The following is an 18595-nucleotide window of genomic DNA, read 5'->3' as shown; positions in this document are numbered from 1 at the left end:
TTCCGTATTGTCTTATTCTGTTTTTATCAGCGGGTGGCTAGTCCATAAACATAACAAAGCGCCCCGATGTGAATGGGGTTATACTACAAGCTCCATACAAATTATAACGTAAAACTATTATATCATTGTTTTCCCACATGTTAAGTATTAGGCTGATCTAGGATGATCATTCCTTGCATGAACTGAATTAAAAGACAACACACTGTAACACGTGACTAATGGCAGCTGCTTGGGACTGATGGGACAGCAAGCACTAAACCAGAGAAGGCAGTTATGAACAGCAATTATAAAGAATGTTATTGAAATGTGACTGAAAAAACAATAATGCATTTAAAACAGTTTGCGCTTACACACACAGAAAGAGGGCAAGAGAGACTACATTCCCAATCTGGCCCTCATACCATCTCCACCACCTAATCACCCCCAGCTTCCACTTGGCTCATTCACCCCCCCCCTCCCCTCCCCCCTCCAAAAGGTTGTCACAGCTAAATTATTTCTCTCCTGTGTGAGTCAGTTTATGCTTCCTTAGGGTCCCTTTCTGACTGAAGCTTTTCCCACAGTCTCCACAGCTAAATGGTTTCTCTCCTGTGTGAGTCAGTTTATGCTTCCTTAGGGTCCCCTTCTGACTGAAGCCTTTCCCACAGTCATCACAGAGAAATGGTTTCTCTCCTGTGTGAGTCAGTTTATGCTTCCTAAGGTTCCCTTTCAAATTGAAGCTTTTCCCACAATCACCACAGATAAACAATTTCTCTCCTGTGTGAGTCCGTATATGCCTACTTAAGTCCCCCTTCTGATAGAAGCTTTTCCCACAGTCTCCACAGCTAAATGGTTTCTCTCCCACTCCTGTGTGAATCCTCATGTGCTTGGACAGATTCCCTTTGAGTTTGAAGGTCTTGCCACAAACAGGGCAGGTGTAGGGTTTCCCACTGTGACAGAGTCGGATATGGGCCTTTAGTTTACAGGTGGAGTTGTAGTTTCTTTTGCAGAAGCGACATTCACTGGGCCTCTTCTTAAAGAGAGTTACATGCCTCTGCAGGTCAGCTTTCATTGCAAACATTTCGCCACAGTCACGGCAGCGGTGAGTTGTTCTAGACATGGTGCTGGGTTTGAAACAGTGTTCCACCATTGACTGGTTTGGATCCAATGATGGGCTTGGATCCAATGACGGACTGGAATCCAATGGTGGGCTGGGATCCAACGATGGGCTGCTGTCAAGTGCCGCTGGGTCGCTGCTTAAGGTTGAGCTTTGGCTGGAGGTATTGTTTTGATTATCTTGAGGGTCACAGGGAATGTAGAGACCCTGTAGGTGGGTCACAGTAACAAAAGGTGTGAGTTCCACTTGTTTAGGGTCACGCTCTCTGTTCTCCACATTCTGGGTTTGGGGAAGAGTCAAGGACTGAAGTGGGTCCTCCTGATCACATTCACTTTTCACACAGGAAGGAATGAATTTGAACTCTATGATATCAGCCTCCAGACTGGTCCTGAGTTCCTCCTGTTCCTCTTTAATCTGTGGATGTTCTGGGTTCTCCTGCCCCAGAGTTGGGCTCCACTCCTGCTCACAGTGCTGCTGCTCAGGGAGAACCTCCTCCTCAGAGACAGAGAGCTGCAGGGAGTCTGGAGGAAAGGAGAGAGGAGCAGAGGTTATATTTTAGACATCAGGGTTGGGATCAATTCGAAGTTAAAACTAGAATCCTTAGTTAATACATAAAATGTTTTGATGGTTCAGACCTCTCTGTTGAGAGTGGTTTAATTTCTCCAGGCTCATCATCACCTTTTTACCAAAACAGAGGCAGGGTAACCCCGAGTTATTATTGTTTCAATTAAGGACTCTAGCTTTAAGTAGATTCATGAAATAAACAAACATTCCAATTCAATAATTGAACAACTAGAATCTACTATCAATTACTTCTCAATAAACTGATGATATGCTATTTATTTCACAAGTTGTTTGTAAAAAAAAATGTATTTACGAATTCAAATCACTTCCTGGTTTTCCTGACAATGTTTGTATCCATGTACGGTATTAGCAAAGATGGTTTGGAATGAAGAGATATATAGAAACCGCTTCTTAAAAATAAATCCCCGATCACGCATGTAGGCGATGTCATGGCGACGTTAGCTAGCTAAACGCATGTGCAGACACACGTCATTGGGTCTAACCAGGGCCACGTTCAGTACATAAAAACGTAATAGACCGTCCAATTGAACGAAAACGTCGCTGTACTGAGCGACCAGTTAAAATACGGGGATGGGTTGGGTTGTGGGTTCAAAATGTACCGCTGCCCTATAAGTACATCACTCATTGCTTCAAGATACACCGTGGCACACCCACCAAACGGAAGAAACGTATCTCAAAGTCTGTCAAGAACGTACAATAACGTTTTGGGAAAACTTGTCGTTTAGTACAAACCGTTCCGCAACGTAGCAAACGAACTGAATGCACCCCAGGGGAGAACGACTGCACATTGAAGCCGTGGAAGTTCAAGGCCAACCACGGTACTGCAGGCATTGTTATCAGAACAGGATTCCCCATTATAGTGAATAGAAAAATGGCGATCTTCATGGTCAATCTTTCTGTAAAAACATTTTTTATTTAAGTCAATCATTGTGCCAATAATTGATTTTAATACACCAGATGTGTGTCCTTGAACCAATTATTTTTTAAATCGCACACAAAATGAGTTAAGTACCCTGCAGTACCTATTTACTCAATAAGGCAGCACTGAGCTAGCCTGCAACGTCACTTCCTGGAGTAGCTCAAACTGCTCATGTTGTCTCCATGAGACTAAATCTTAAACTACTTAATTTAGCTTCATATGCACTGTTGAGTCTTCACATAGGAATTAATGGTGTCACGTGATCAATGGTTTTGTCCATTCATATATAGATGGGTTGGCTGACAACGTCACGAAAAGATGTGCGTGCATCGATGTGGCCGGAAGTCGTGCTTTGTCAAGATTCTGAACAGTCAGATAGCTAGCAAAAAATTACAAGAAGCTGCCATGTGAGGAATCATAGTTGGATTGTTTCAGCTAGTTGTATCTTGTTCTGAGGTGTTTTAATTTATGTCATGTCAAGGATAATATGGCTAAAATGATCAAGCTAGCTGACCAACAACTGTAACAATGTACACTGAACACCAACATCATGTAAAGTATTGGTCCCATGTTTCATGAGCTGAAATAAAAGATCCCAGAAATGTTCCATACGGACAAAAAGCTTTTCTCTCAAATTATGATTATTTCTCCTTTGCCAAGAATCCATCCACCTGGCAGGTGTGGCATATCAAGAAGCTGATTCAAAAACACCATTACACAGGTGCACCTTGTGCTGGGTACAATAAAAGGCCACTCTAAAATGTGCAGTTTTCTCACACAACACAAAGCCACAGATGACAAGTTTTGAGTGAGCGTGCAATTGTTAGGTAAAGGCTTGTAAGCATTTCACTGTAAGGTCTACACCTGTTGTATTTGGCGCATGTGTCAAATAACATTTGATTTGAATTGACATGCTGACAGCAGGAATGTCCACCAGAGCTATTGCCAGATAATTGAACATTCAATTCCCTACCATAAACTGCCTGCAAAGGTGTTTTAGAGAATTTGGCATTACATCCAATGAGACTAAAAACCGCAGACCACATGTAACCCTGCCAGCCCAGGACCTCCTCATCTGGTTTCCTTACCAGCGGGATTGTCTGAGACCAGCTACCCAGATCTCTGATGAAACTGAGGAGTGTTTCTGTCTGTAATAAAGCCCTTTTGTGGGGAGAAACTAATTCCAATTGATTGGCGGTGCAGCCACCCACGGCTGCAGCGCTGCCCAGTGGGTGGTCCTAAGCCCTCCCAGGCCCACCCACAGCTGCTCAGTGGGTGGTCCTAAGCCCTCCCAGGCCCACCCACGGCTGCCCAGTGGGTGGTCCTAAGCCCTCTCAGGCCCACCCACGGCTGCTCAGTGGGTGGTCCTAAGCCCTCCCAGGCCCACCCACAGCTGCTCAGTGGGTGGTCCTAAGCCCTCCCAGGCCCACCCACGGCTGCCCAGTGGGTGGTCCTAAGCCCTCCCAGGCCCACCCACAGCTGCCCAGTGGGTGGTCCTAAGCCCTCCCAGGCCCACCCACGGCTGCAGTGCCCAGTCATGAAATCCATAGATTAGTGCCTAATGAATTTATTTAAATTGACTGATTTCCTTATATGAACTGAAACTCAGTAAAATCTTAGAAATTGTTGCATTTATATTTTTGTTCAGTATATAGTTGAAGTCGGAAGTTTACATACATCTTAGCCAAATACAATTAAACTCAGTTTTCCACAATTCCTGACATTTAATCAGAGTAAAGATTCCCTGTTTTAGTTAAGATCACCACTTAATTTAAGAATGTGAAATGTCAGAATAATAGTAGACTTATTTCAGATTTGATTTCTTTCATCACATTCCCAGTGGGTTTACATACACTCAATTAGTATTTGGTAGCATTGCCTTTAAATTGTTTAACTTGGATCAAACTTTTCTTGTAGCCTTCCACAAGCTTCCCTTAATAAATTGGGTGAATTTTGGCCCATTCCTCCTGACAGAGCTGGTGTAACTGAGTCAGGTTTGTAGGCCTCCTTGCTCACGCACACTTTTTCAGTTCTGCCCACAAAGTTTCTATAGGATTGAGGTCAAGGCTTTTTGATGGCCACTCCAATACCTTGACTTTGTTGTCCTTAAGTCATGTTGCCACGACTTTGGAAGTATGCTTGGGGTCATTGTCCATTTGGAAGACCCATTTGCGACCAAGCTTTAACCTGATGTATTGAGATGTTGCTTCAATATATCCACATAATTGTCCTGCCTCATGATGCCATCTATTTGTGAAGTTGCACCAGTCCATGATGCTGCCACCCCCGTGCAAACAAAAATCTGATTCATTTAAGGTTAGGTTTAAAATAGGATTTTTAGAAATGGGCAGGGTTTATGACTTTGTGGCAACTAGTGACGACACTGGGGCCTCATTTCAAAACATGGCAACTAGTGACGACACTGGGGCCTCATTTCAAAACATGGCAACTAGTGACGACACCGGGGCCTCATTTCAAAACATGGCAACTAGTGACGACACCGGGGCCTCATTTCAAAACATGGCAACTAGTGACGACACTGGGGCCTCATTTAAAAACATGGCAACTAGTGACGACACTGGGGCCTCATTTAAAAACATGGCAACTAGTGACGACACTGGGGCCTCATTTAAAAACATGGCAACTAGTGACGACACTGGGGCCTCATTTCAAAACATGGCAACTAGTGACGACACCGGGGCCTCATTTCAAAACATGGCAACTAGTGACGACACCGGGGCCTCATTTCAAAACATGGCAACTAGTGACGACACCGGGGCCTCATTTCAAAACATGGCAACTAGTGACGACACTGGGGCCTCATTTCAAAACATGGCAACTAGTGACGACACTGGGGCCTCATTTAAAAACATGGCAACTAACACTGGGGCCTCATTTCAAAACATGGCAACTAGTGACGACACTGGGGCCTCATTTCAAAACATGGCAACTAGTGACGACACTGGGGCCTCATTTAAAAACATGGCAACTAGTGACGACACTGGGGCCTCATTTAAAAACATGGCAACTAGTGACGACACTGGGGCCTCATTTCAAAACATGGCAACTAGTGACGACACTGGGGCCTCATTTCAAAACATGGCAACGCACAAAATCTGCCACAAAAAGTGTGTGCCAGTTCACAGAAAAGTTGGCATTTATAAAACTGAACTTGACATGAGAATGTGCTTATCCTCCCACAACTTTAAGAACATGCGTTTCTAGTGGTTTAAGTATTTCATTACCACCTAGTGGTGGTGTTGGAGAACCAGTATGAGGCACTGTTTCCTCTGGTAAAAAAAACTTATCCCAGAGCAGTGATTAAGGACATTGTCCTGTGTTGGGTTCAGTCTTTCAGCTGGGATGTTAAATGGGTGTCCTGACTCTTTGGTCACTAGAGATCCCATGACACTTATCATAGAGTATGGGTGTCAATTCTTGGCTAAAAAAGCCCAATCTGGCAACCTAATCATCTACAGCTTCCCATTGGCTCATTCATCTCCTCTGTAACTATTCCCCAGGTTGTTGCTGTAAATGAGAATTGTGTTTTCAGTTAACTTACCTGGTGATGGCACTCTTATTCAAAATAATAACAAGATTCTGTTAGTGGAGATCCATTTTTTTCTTCATCTTTCCATTGTAAAGTGTATTTTCTATTTATTTAACTAGGCAAGTCAGTTAAGAACAAATTCTTATTTACAATGGCCTATACCCGGCCAAACCCGGACGAAGCTGGGCCAATTATGCGCCGCCCTATGGGACACCCAATTACGGCCGGATGTGATACATCCTGGAAATAAATTAGGCATCTATTTACCATTTTATTTCCATGATCATTGCAGAATACATTTCTTTCCTTTTCGGACTGTGATGGTTTCATACTCGCGAAGTGGCCTATAGGCCTACAAACGTCCCATCCCTCATTTCATTGGAACCACTTTACAGTAGTAAATAGATCAACTATTTGAAGAATTTTGCTCTATGTGATCTGAAGCGCATTAATGGTAAAAACAGAAGGGTCATCTTTCCAATTTTCGTTTATTTTGTCTTTATTTTGTCTCAAGTAAACACTATTTAATTTATAAACATAATATATATTTTCATAATCATTGCAGAATATATCCCACGCCACTTTTTCTGGCCATGATGCGTTCATCATGGGGGGGGGGGGATTTAACCGATTAACAGAGTTTATATTTTACTTTGACGTGTGTAGGTTATAGGGCCTTCCACTATGTGTAGGTTATAGGGCCTTCCACTATGTGTAGGTTATAGGGCCTTCCACTATGTGTAGGTTATAGGGCCTTCCACTATGTGTAGGTTATAGCGCCTTCCACTATGTGTAGGTTATAGGGCCTTCCACTATGTGTAGGTTATAGGGCCTTCCACTATGTGTAGGTTATAGGGCCTTCCACTATGTGTAGGTTATAGGGCCTTCCACTATGTGTAGGTTATAGGGCCTTCCACTATGTGTAGGTTATAGGGCCTTCCACTATGTGTAGGTTATAGGGCCTTCCACTATGTGTAGGTTATAGGGTCTTCCACTATGTGTAGGTTATAGGGCCTTCCACTATGTGTAGGTTATAGGGTCTTCCACTATGTGTAGGTTATAGGGCCTTCCACTATGTGTAGGTTATAGTGCCTTCCACTATGTGTAGGTTATAGGGTCTTCCACTATGTGTAGGTTATAGGGCCTTCCACTATGTGTAGGTTATAGGGCCTTCCACTATGTGTAGGTTATAGCGCCTTCCACTATGTGTAGGTTATAGGGCCTTCCACTATGTGTAGGTTATAGGGCCTTCCACTATGTGTAGGTTATAGGGCCTTCCACTATGTGTAGGTTATAGGGCCTTCCACTATGTGTAGGTTATAGGGTCTTCCACTATGTGTAGGTTATAGGGTCTTCCACTATGTGTAGGTTATAGGGTCTTCCACTATGTGTAGGTTATAGGGCCTTCCACTATGTGTAGGTTATAGGGTCTTTCACTGTAACTAGGCATATGCTTATTGTATAGTTTTACATTGTCTAGTATGTCCACTCAAAAATAATGTTTCAGAATTCGCGGGGAGTGCAGAATATTTACGTTCGGGGAAAAGTAATCGCAAATCATTAGGCTTGAATTCAATCTGTTTACAGGTCCACGACCATTTTCAATTGTAGTTCTTTCAGAAAAGGTCAAAATATAGCAAATGTCACTGTAAAAGTTTTAAACAGTCTGCCAACACCTCCAGAGACATTTGATCAAGTTCCGCCGTTGCTATATTTCCTTTAAACGGCCTTGGCCTAATTCCAATTCTTCCAAAGTATACAGCAAATGAGCGCGTTATAAAACGATGAATGATGGGCGTTTTTCAGGCAGAGTTTTAATGCTCATTCACGCGCGCAGTTTCAGGACGGGGCTGATTTATAATGGCAAACAGGCGTACGCCAAGTTTATAAATCTTACTATTTGTGTAATTGCGCAGTCTTTTCAGAAATGGAGCACGCAGATATGTAATGTGTAACGTTAGCGACTGTTGAGGCCCCTGGTCTGCCGAACCTGCGTTTGGAAGTCTCGCGATGTTGGGCCTCTGGTTTTAGAAACGGATAATAGTTTTTTTTTAAACATATTGAAATGGTGATCACTGAAACAGTTTATTTATTGAGCAGAACTGCTAGTGATCTACATACGAACCTACGTTACATCGTTTTATAATCGGTGTGATCCGCAGCAGTCTACGTAGCCGATCATTCTCCTCCTGGTATTCCGCTACCGTTTCTTCAACTGCCCCGAAAATCTCCACAGCTGCCGCAGTTAAACGCTCATTTAAAAACACACGAAACGACTGGAGTTTAGACATGTTGCAGTGGACTGAGAGTTGGGTATTCAGCTAGTATGGCTTCGTCCACGAGGAAAGACTGGTGGCAATAAACAAAACAAACCCGCTCCCAGTTTTACTTCCGCATTATTTTTCTGTTTTTATCAGCGGGTGGCGATCCCATGTGGGTGGGGGGTTTTACTACACACCAATGATAATGGAAATAGATAAGTACATGTGGGGAAACAGTTACATTAAATAATAGGGTGGTCTATGATGATCCTTTATTATTACACGAACTGAATTGAAAGACCTGCCACGGCTTGGAACAGCGTGCACTAAACCGGAGACGGAGAATGCCGTTATCTAGAGCAACTATAAAGACATTATATTGAAATGGGTCTGGAAAAACAAAAAGAGTTTAAAACAGAGTTTGTATGTGTATAAAACTTTCACGACAGTGCCCCCTCAGCATTCTGTTGTACCCTCTCCTATATATCCTAGTAGCCCCCTCAGCATTCTGTTGTACCCTCTCCTATATCTCCTAGTAGCCCCCTCAGCATTCTGTTGTACCCTCTTCTATATATCCTAGTAGCCCCCTCAGCATTCTGTTGTACTCTCTCCTATATATCCTAGTAGCCCCCTCAGCATTCTGCTGTACCCTCTCCTATATATCCTAGTAGCCCCCTCAGCATTCTGTTGTACCCTCTCCTATATCTCCTAGTAGCCCCCTCAGCATTCTGTTGTACCCTCTCCTATATCTCCTAGTAGCCCCCTCAGCATTCTGTTGTACCCTCTCCTATATCTCATAGTAGCCCCCTCAGCATTCTGTTGTACCCTCTCCTATATATCCTAGTAGCCCCTTCAGCATTCTGTTGTACCCTCTCCTATATCTCCTAGTAGCCACCTCAGCATTCTGTTGTACCCTCTCCTATATCTCCTAGTAGCCCCCTCAGCATTCTGTTGTACCCTCTCCTATATCTCCTAGTAGCCCCCTCAGCATTCTGTTGTACCCTCTCCTATATATCCTAGTAGCCCCCTCAGCATTCTGTTGTACCCTCTCCTATATATCCTAGTAGCCCCCTCAGCATTCTGTTGTACCCTCTCCTATATCTCCTAGTAGCCCCCTCAGCATTCTGTTGTACCCTCTCCTATATATCCTAGTAGCCCCCTCAGCATTCTGTTGTACCCTCTCCTATATATCCTAGTAGCCCCCTCAGCATTCTGTTGTACCCTCTCCTATATCTCCTAGTAGCCCCCTCAGCATTCTGTTTTACCCTCTCCTATATCTCCGTCGAGTGAGATGGACGTCCGTGTCCTGGTAACAGTATAACTTCCTCCACTGTCCCTATCTCCATACTGGGCTCGAACCAGTGATCTTCTGATCAAACACACGTGACTGCCCTACTTGACAACATACCAACCGTTTGAGCTATGGATAAAGACTAAACTAACTGAGGAGTGAGTTTAAGGTATGTTTTTAACTCCATTACACACCGAGATAAATACAGTTTCAAGTTGGATATTCAACGAATATTCCGCTTTCAAACCTCAATAGCTTTCAAACCACTTGAGCCACAGACTCCAAATAAGTGTCATGGTGTTGGAAAAATTGCGCACAACATTGCACAGGTGTTATTTTCACGATTTGGACATGAATTTCAATAGCTCCTTGGTCCACTGACTACCCTTCTACATTTCATGGGTCTTATTTTCACGATTTGGACATGAATTTCAATAGCTCCTTGGTCCACTGACTACCCTTCTACATTTCACGGGTCTTATTTTCACGATTTGGACATGAATTTCAATAGCTCCTTGGTCCACTGACTACCCTTCTACATTTCACGGGTCTTATTTTCACGATTTGGACATGAATTTCAATAGCTCCTTGGTCCACTGACTACCCTTCTACATTTCACGGGTCTTATTTTCACGATTTGGACATGAATTTCAATAGCTCCTTGGTCCACTGACTACCCTTCTATTGCACACCCTTTATTTTCTCCATTTTAATCTCACACGTTTTTACATGCATTTTTCAAAGTGTAACATTTCAATAGCTCTTTGGTCATGTGACCTAATGACCTCAAACAAGGTTCAGAACGTCCACTGACTATGCCTTCATATCACACACTCTAATATTGGTCTACTTCCATCTCATGCTATTGTAACAGTATAACTAACTTTATGTCCGTCCCCTCGCCCATACCCGGGCGCGAACCAGGGACCCTCTGCACACATCAACAACAGTCACCCACGAAGCGTCGTTACCCATCGCTCCACAAAAGCCGCGACCCTTGCAGAGCAAGGGGAACTACTACTTCAAGGTCTCAGAGCAAGTGACGTCACCGATTGAAATGCTATTTAGCGCGCACCGCTAACTAAGCTAGCCGTTTCACATCCGTTACACTATTAGACTTAAATCTGTAAGCTTTACAGGCCATCTACAACAAAAAACAAAATATAGTTTTTTACCTAATTGTCACATAACATTCATTATTGAAAATATAACCCTATGTCCACCCAGTCGTCTTTTCCATGGCAGGATCTTCTCATTTTGAAGTACTCTCTTTTTTTATGTAAACATAATGGAATTATGATTAGTTATAGGCAAATGAATACACAGGCCAAATTTGTATGCTGTTTTCCTTATCACTATAATCTAGTAGTAATTTAGTAGTAGAGATAATTTCCTTTATTCCCCATTCTCCACACAGTCTAAATTCTAGGTACTGAACCATTTACAGGACAATAATAAAAGTAGCATATAGGATCCAACCCTATCACAGAATGAATACATGTAGAGTGTTTATAGACTAAGAAAAAATATTAAGTGACAGTGTCATCAGTACGTGCTTAAAGAAAGTCATATCACAAAGATCACAGATGACAGTGACCACCAAATGTATGACATTAGAGAATGAATTGTAAGCACCAAAGTGTGTTTGTCAAAATAATATCTGAAAATGTCAGTTGTTGAACATAATACTTCTATTTGCAATAGCAATTTATGATATATGCAGTTGAGGAATATTCCATGTACCAACACTACATGTAGGACGGACATAAGACATTCCCATATATAGTATATATTTTTTAAATGTATTTTTTATTTGACCTTTATTTAACCAGGTAGGCCAGTTGACAACGAGTTCTCAGTTACAACTGCGACCTGGCCAAGATAAAGCAAAGCAGTGTGACAAAGAACAACTCAAAGTTACACATGGAATAAACAAACGTACAGTAAATAACACAATAGAAAAGTGTATATACAGTGTGTGCAAATGAAGTAAGATTAGGGAGGTAAGACAATAAATAGGCCGTAGTGGGGAAATAATTACAATTTCGCAAATAAACACTGGAGTAATAGATGTGCAAGTAGAGATACTGGGGTGCAAAGAAAATTTAAAATATAAATAACAATATGGGGATGAGGTAGTTGGATGGGCTATTTTACAGATGGGCTATGTACAGGTGCAATGACCTGTAAGCTGCTCTGATAGCTGATGCTTAAAGATAGTGAGGAAGATATGAGTCTCCAGCTTTTGCAATTCGTTCCAGTCATTGGCAGCAGAGAACTGGCGGCCAAAGGAGGAATTGGCTTTGGGGGTGACCCGTGAAATATACCTGCTGGAGCACGTGCTACAGTTGGGTGCTGCTATGGTGACCAGTGAGCTAAGGCAGGGCTTTACCTAGCAAGGACTTATAGATGACCTGGAGCCAGTAGGATTGGCGACGAGTATGAAGCGAGGGCCAGCCAACGAGAGCATACAGGTCGCAGTGGTGGGTAGTATATGGGGCTTTGGTGACGAAATGGATGGCACTGTGATAGACAGCATCCAATTTGCTGAGTAGAGTGTTGGAGGCTATTTTGTAAATGACATCGCCGAAGTCAAGGATCGGTTGGATAGTCCGTTTTACGTGGGCATGTTTGGCAGCATGAGTGAAGGATGTTTTGTTATGAAATAGGAAGCCGATTCTAGATTTAATTTTGGATTGGAGATGCTTAATGTGAGTCTGGGAGGAGAGTTTACAGTCTAACCAGACACCTAGGTATTTGTAGTTGTCCACATATTCTAAGTGAGAACCGTCCAGAGTAGTGATGCTGGACGTGCGAACAGGTGCGAGCAGCGATCGGTTGAAGAGCATGCATTTAGTTTTACTTGCATTTAAGAGCAGTTGGTGGCCACGGAAGGAGAGTTGTATGGCATTGAAGCTCGCCTGGAGGTTAGTTAACACAGTCTCCAAAGAAGGGCCAGAAGTATACAGAATTTTGTCGTCTGCATAGAGGTGGATCAGAGAATCACCAGCCGCAAGAGCGACTTCATTGATATATACAGAGAAAAGCGTCGGCCCGAGAATTGAACCCTGTGGCACCCCCATAGAGACTGCCAGAGGTCTGGACAACAGGCCCTCCGGGTTGACACACTGAAGTCTATCAGAGAAGTAGTTGGTGAACCAGGCGAGGCAGTCATATGAGATACCACAGCTGGTGAGTCTGCTGATAAGAATGCAGTGATTGACAGATTCGAAAGCCTTGGCCAGGTCGACGGCTGCACCGTATTGTCTTTTATCGATGGCAATTCTGATATAGTTTAGGATCTTGAGCATGGCTGAGGTGCACACATGACCAGCTCGGAAACCAGATTGCATAGCGGAGAAGGTACGGTGGGATTCGAAATGGTCTGTGATCTGTTTGTTAACTTGGCTCTCGAAGACCTTAGAAAGTCAGGGTAGGATAGATGTAGGTCTGTAACAGTTTGGGTCTAGAGTGTCACCCCCTTTGAAGAGGGGGATGACCGCGGCAGCTTTCCAATCTTTAGGGATCTCAGACGATACGGAAGAGAGGTTGAACAGGCTAGTAATAGGGGTTGCAACAATTGCGGCAGATAATTTTAGAGATGGTCCAGATTGTCTAGTCCTGCTGATTTGTAGGGGTCCAGATTTTGCAACTCTTTCAGAACATCAGGTATCTGGATTAGGGTGAAGGAGAAATGGGAGAGGCTTGGGCAAGTTGCTGTGGGGGTGCAGAGCTGTTGACCGGGGTAGGGGTAGCCAGGTGGAAAGCAAGGCCAGCCTTAGAAAAATGCTTATTAATATGTAGGCCCACTGACTGGACATTCTGAACCTTGTTTGAAGTCACTAGGTCACATGACCAAGGAGCTATTGAAATTTTACATTTTGAAAAATCTCATGTGAGATGAAAATGGACAAACCAAAGGGTGTGCAATGTAGAAGGGTAGTTAGGGGACATTCTGAACCTTGTTTGAGTCCAGTAGGTCATATGATTAATGAGCTATTGAAATTCAAATATGTAAATAAATAATTTAAAATAGTGTGAGATGTAAATCGACAAAAGAAATGTGTGCAATGTGTGTGTATACCATAGGGTTAGCTAGAACCAGTTTGAAAGTTTTAGGAGTAATGGTTAAATAGCTATTGGCATTTTGAAAATTTGATTTGTCACAATGTTGACGGTCCCTAACTGCTGTTGGTGGAGGTAAGGAAAACTACAGGCGAATATCCGTCGAATATCCAACCTGAAACGGTCTTTACCTCGGTCCATTACACTCACCATTTCTAAACTCGCTACACACAGGGAGGGAAAGAGAGATTAGAAATACTCACTTCTCATGTTGTTGTAGCCTACTGAAAGGATCCTTGTTAGTGTAATAGATCCACTTCATTGGCCAGCTAACCGAATTCCTTTTGCTGCAGTAGGATGTGATGCAGACACCTCTTAATCAGAGGCAATTGCCAAAGACTCCAGCCACCCAAGTCGTTAGACTGTTCTCTCTGCTTTCGCACGGCAAGCGGTACCGGAGCGCCAGGTCTAGGTCCAAAAGGCTCCTTAACAGCTTCTACCCCCAAACGTTTTCTACGCTGCTGCTACTCGCTGTTTATTATCTATGCATGGTCACTTTACCCCGACCCAGGTGTGCACAATGGTAAACATGTAGTAAAAATACTTTAAAGTACGACTGAAGTAGTTTTTAGGGGTACCTTATACTATGTATTATGTCTGAGTGTTGGAGCGTGCCCCTGGCTATCTAAAAAAATACAATCCAATAAAACAAAATCTAAATCAAATTGTGCCATTTGGTTTGCTTAATATAAGGAATGTGAAATGATTTATACTTTTACTTTTGATACTATGATACTACTATTACTTTTTATTAGTAAGTATATTTAAGACCAAATACTTTTAGACTTTTACTGAAGTAGTATTTTACTGTCATTTTCTATTAAGGTATATTTACTTTTGCTAATGTATGGCAATTGAGTACTTTTTCCACACCACTGCATGTACATATTACCTCAACTAACCTGTACCCCCTGTATATAGCCTCCTTACTGTTCTTTTATTTTTTATCTTTTATCAAATAAAGAAAATAGTTAATTTAGTAAATATTTTCCTACCTGTTGTAGTCGGCACGTGACAAATAACATTTGATTTGATACTGAGGCACAAACATACTTAGTTGTCAAGTCAACTTATCTGACAGTGCGAGCTCATGAAAATCGCCATGCTATGTTGCGGTCTTAGGTCTCTATTTATGTTGTGTTGTCTCTTGTCATGATGTGTGTTTTGTCCAATATTTTTATTTAATTTATTTTGTATTTTTAATCCCAGCCCCTGTCCCTGCAGGAGGCCTTTTGGTATCATTTCATTGTAAATAGGAATTTGTTCTTAACTGACTTGCCAAGTTAAATAAAGGTTAAATGAAAAAATATATATATAATAATAATATTCTGCGTGTACTCAGAATATTGTCCACATCCTGACTTTTTATTCTCATTTTGTGACTAAATAGATCTTTGTCATAATGTTCTTTCTTTCAGCTTATCCTGTTTTCCTCCTTTGTGGATGTTTATAACATGTGTCAGTAAATTAGACTTTTGATTGAAGCTTTTCCCGCAATCATCACAGCTAAATGGTTTCTCTCCTGTGTGAGTCAGTTTATGGCTTCTAAGGTTCCCCTTCTGAATGAAGCTTTCCCCACAGTCACTACAGCTAAATGGTTTCTCTCCTGTGTGAGTCAGTGTATGCTTCTTTAGGGACCCTTTCTGATTGAAGCTTTTCCCACAGTCAGCACAGCTAAATGATTTCTCTCCTGTGTGAGTCAGTTTATGGTTCCTTAGATTCCCCTTCTGATTGAAGCTTTTCGCAGAGTCTCCACAGCTAAATGATTTCTCCCCTGTGTGAATCCTCATGTGCTTGGACAGATCTCCTTTAAGTTTGAAAGTCTTGCAACAAACAGGGCTGGTGCAGGGTTTCCTACCGTGACAGAGTCGGACATGGGCCATCACTTTACAGGTGGAATTGTAGCGTTTTCTGCAGAAGTGGCATTCGCTAAGTCTCTCCTTGAAGAGAGTCGCATGACTCTTCAGGTCAGCTTTCAGAGCAAACATTTCACCACAGTCACGGCAGTGGTGAGGTTTTTTAGACGTGGTGCTGGGTTTGGAATAGTGTTCCCCCATTGATAGGTTTGGATCCAATGGAGGGCTGGGTTCCAATGGTGGGCTGGGATCCAATGGAGGGCTGGGTTCCAATGGTGGGCTGGGATCCAATGGTGGGCTGGGATCCAATGGTGGGCTGGGATCCAATGGTGGGCTGGGATCCAATGGTGGGCTGGGATCCAATGGCGGGCTGGGATCCAATGGTGGGCTGGGATCCAATGGCGGGCTGGGATCCAATGGTGGGCTGGGATCCAATGGCGGGATGCTGTCAAGTGCTGCTGGGTCGCTGCTTAAGGTTGAGCTGTGGCTGGGTAGATTGTTTTGATTATCTTGAGGGTCACAGGGAATGTAGAGACCCTTAAGGTGGGTCACAGTAACAAAAGGTGTAAGATCCACTTGTTTAGGGTCACGCTCTCTGTTATCCACAGTTTGAGTTTGGGGAAGAGTCAAGGACTGAAGTGGGTCCTCCTGATCACATTCACTTTTCATACAGGAAGGAGTGAATTTGAACTCTATGATATCAGCCTCCAGACTGGTCCTGAGTTCCTCCTGTTCCTCTTTAATCTGTGGAAGTTCTGGGTTCTCCTGCCCCAGACTGGGGCTCCACTCCTGCTCACAGTGCTGCTGCTCAGGGAGAACCTCCTCCTCAGAGACAGAGAGCTGCAGGGAGTCTGGAGGAAAGGAGAGGAGCAGAGGTTCTGGAGGAAAGGAGAGAGGAGCAGAGGTTCTGGAGGAAAGGAGAGAGGAGCAGAGGTTCTGGAGGAAAGGAGAGGAGCAGAGGTTCTGGAGGAAAGGAGAGAGGAGCAGAGATTCTGAAGGAAAGGAGAGGAGCAGAGGTTCTGGAGGAAAGGAGAGAGGAGCAGAGGTTCTGGAGGAAAGGAGATGAGCAGAGGTTCTGGAGGAAAGGAGAGAGGAGCAGAGGTTCTGGAGGAAAGGAGAGGAGCAGAGGTTCTGGAGGAAAGGAGAGAGGAGCAGAGGTTCTGAAGGAAAGGAGAGGAGCAGAGGTTCTGGAGGAAAGGAGAGAGGAGCAGAGATTCTGAAGGAAAGGAGAGGAGCAGAGGTTCTGGAGGAAAGGAGAGAGGAGCAGAGGTTCTCTATACAGCTTTTAGACATCAGGGTTGGGGTCAATTAGAAGTTAAAGCTGGAATCCTTAGTTTAGAATCCCTAACCACCATACCACCATACTACCCTAACCACCATACTACCCTAACCACCATACTGCTCATCCATAACTGGCATCCAGTTTGTCTTCTTAATAATGGCTATAAGATATTAGCCTTACTACTTGCAAAAATAATTGAAGTCCTGGATGCAGTCATTGATGAAACACAGTCTGGCTTTATGAGGAATATACATATTTCTAACGATATCAGACTATTATTAGACATACTTGACTACTCAAACCTAATAACCAAGGATAGCTTCATATTCTGCCCTACCAAGCAAAAAGACAGTAACTGCTAATTTGTTCGAAAATTAGTTAATGTCTTTTTTGCTCCATTAAACACATGCTTAATGATGTGGACAAGTATCCTGCCTCTATTGTATTGTGTTTTGGACAAAATGGGGGTCATGTTAGCAGTATCTGCATAAAGTTACTGTGAAACAAGGTAAATAAAAGCCATTTTTCTCAGTTCCACGCTATGAGCAGTTACTGCCTTTTTGCTTGGTAGGGCAGTATTGTTTTTCCAGTTTTATAAAGCATTTGACACAGAGCAGCAGTTCCTCTTCCACTCCCTTGAAATGTGGCATTGGAGATTTTTTATGTAAGGCTATTAAGACTATAGGAATGGTAACAGCTCTATCAAACTGAAACATGGCATCTCACCTAGATTTGAGTTAAAGAGAGGAATTAGGCAAGGTTGTCCTATCTCACCATATCTGTTTTTATTAATCAACTTCTTACAAATTCTTTAAATAATAGTCCTGTACAAGGTATTTCCATAGCTGGTAAAGACATTATTTAACCCAACTGTCTGACGATACTTCACTTTTTCTGAAATATGCTAGTCAGATTCCCATATCGATCAATGTGATATAATCATTTTCCGAAGCATCTGGTCTATGTCTTAACATTAAGAAATGTGAACTCATGGCTGTCAAAGATTGTATAACAATTTCATATTATGGTATTCCAGTGAAAGAAGAACGTACATATTTAGGCATAACCATTAATAAGGATCAGAAGTCTAGAGGCTTATTACATTTTAACCCTCTTATTAAAAACCCCCAGAAGAAGCTAAATCAATGGCTACAGAGTGACTTATCTTTAAAAGTCCTAATAACCAAGGCTGAGGGTATCTCTAGGCTAACATATGTTGCTCTTTATATTATTATGGTAAAATAAGCAGAGAGACCAGAAGCTTTTCAACTTAATGTTTAGAAACCGTACCCATTACATTAGGAAAACTGTTGTAATAAACACTTCTGAGTATGGTGAATTGGAATTTTCTGGACTTTACTACTTTAAATAATACTTTTAAGATCAATTGGATAAAACAATTCCTAAGAAGACCCACTTGTATGTAGAACTTTATTCCTCATCATGTCTTCTCTACTTTTGGTAACCTTAAATTCATGTTGGTTTGCAATTATAATATTGACAAAGTTCCAGTGAAACTCTGCTTTTCATCGGCAGGTTTTCTTGTCATGATCCTTAATTTATAAGCACAATTTTTCTCCACACAGATATTATATATGGAATAATCGGGACACATTGTATAAAAATACTTCTT

The 18595-nt window shown here is 42.5% G+C and overlaps 2 protein-coding genes across 2 annotated transcripts; both read right to left on the bottom strand.

Moving 5' to 3' along the window:
• Window positions 1-5: 5 nt before the first annotated feature.
• On the bottom strand, window positions 6-8560 carry LOC115116962 (endothelial zinc finger protein induced by tumor necrosis factor alpha-like). Its single transcript, XM_065021373.1, has 2 exons — window positions 8273-8560; window positions 6-1614 (listed from the first exon to the last, which is right to left on the bottom strand). The coding sequence occupies exons 1-2, from the start codon at window positions 8436-8438 to the stop codon at window positions 491-493; spliced, it is 1290 nt and encodes a 429-aa protein (XP_064877445.1). The 5' UTR covers window positions 8439-8560; the 3' UTR covers window positions 6-490.
• A 6608-nt stretch (window positions 8561-15168) lies between these two features.
• On the bottom strand, window positions 15169-16947 carry LOC115127388 (zinc finger protein 629-like). Its single transcript, XM_029657001.2, has one exon. The coding sequence runs from the start codon at window positions 16347-16349 to the stop codon at window positions 15222-15224; it is 1128 nt and encodes a 375-aa protein (XP_029512861.2). The 5' UTR covers window positions 16350-16947; the 3' UTR covers window positions 15169-15221.
• Window positions 16948-18595: the final 1648 nt, after the last annotated feature.

Source organism: Oncorhynchus nerka, linkage group LG8, assembly GCF_034236695.1.
Source record: "Oncorhynchus nerka isolate Pitt River linkage group LG8, Oner_Uvic_2.0, whole genome shotgun sequence".
NCBI classification, from domain to species: Eukaryota; Metazoa; Chordata; class Actinopteri; order Salmoniformes; family Salmonidae; genus Oncorhynchus; species Oncorhynchus nerka.
Note: the sequence above shows the minus strand (reverse complement) of the source record. Positions and strands in the feature narration are given on the sequence as shown.

What these genes read in the sequence shown, in the direction of transcription:
- LOC115127388 (XM_029657001.2), bottom strand. Translation starts at nt 16,349, where the DNA reads ATGAAAAGTGAATGTGATCAGGAGGACCCACTTCAGTCCTTGACTCTT.
- LOC115116962 (XM_065021373.1), bottom strand. Translation starts at nt 8,438, where the DNA reads ATGTCTAAACTCCAGTCGTTTCGTGTGTTTTTAAATGAGCGTTTAACT. An exon ending in TATAAAACGATGTAACGTAG is followed by an intron (nt 1,615 to 8,272) that starts GTTCGTATGTAG and finishes CCTTTCCTCCAG; the next exon opens with ACTCCCTGCAGCTCTCTGTC.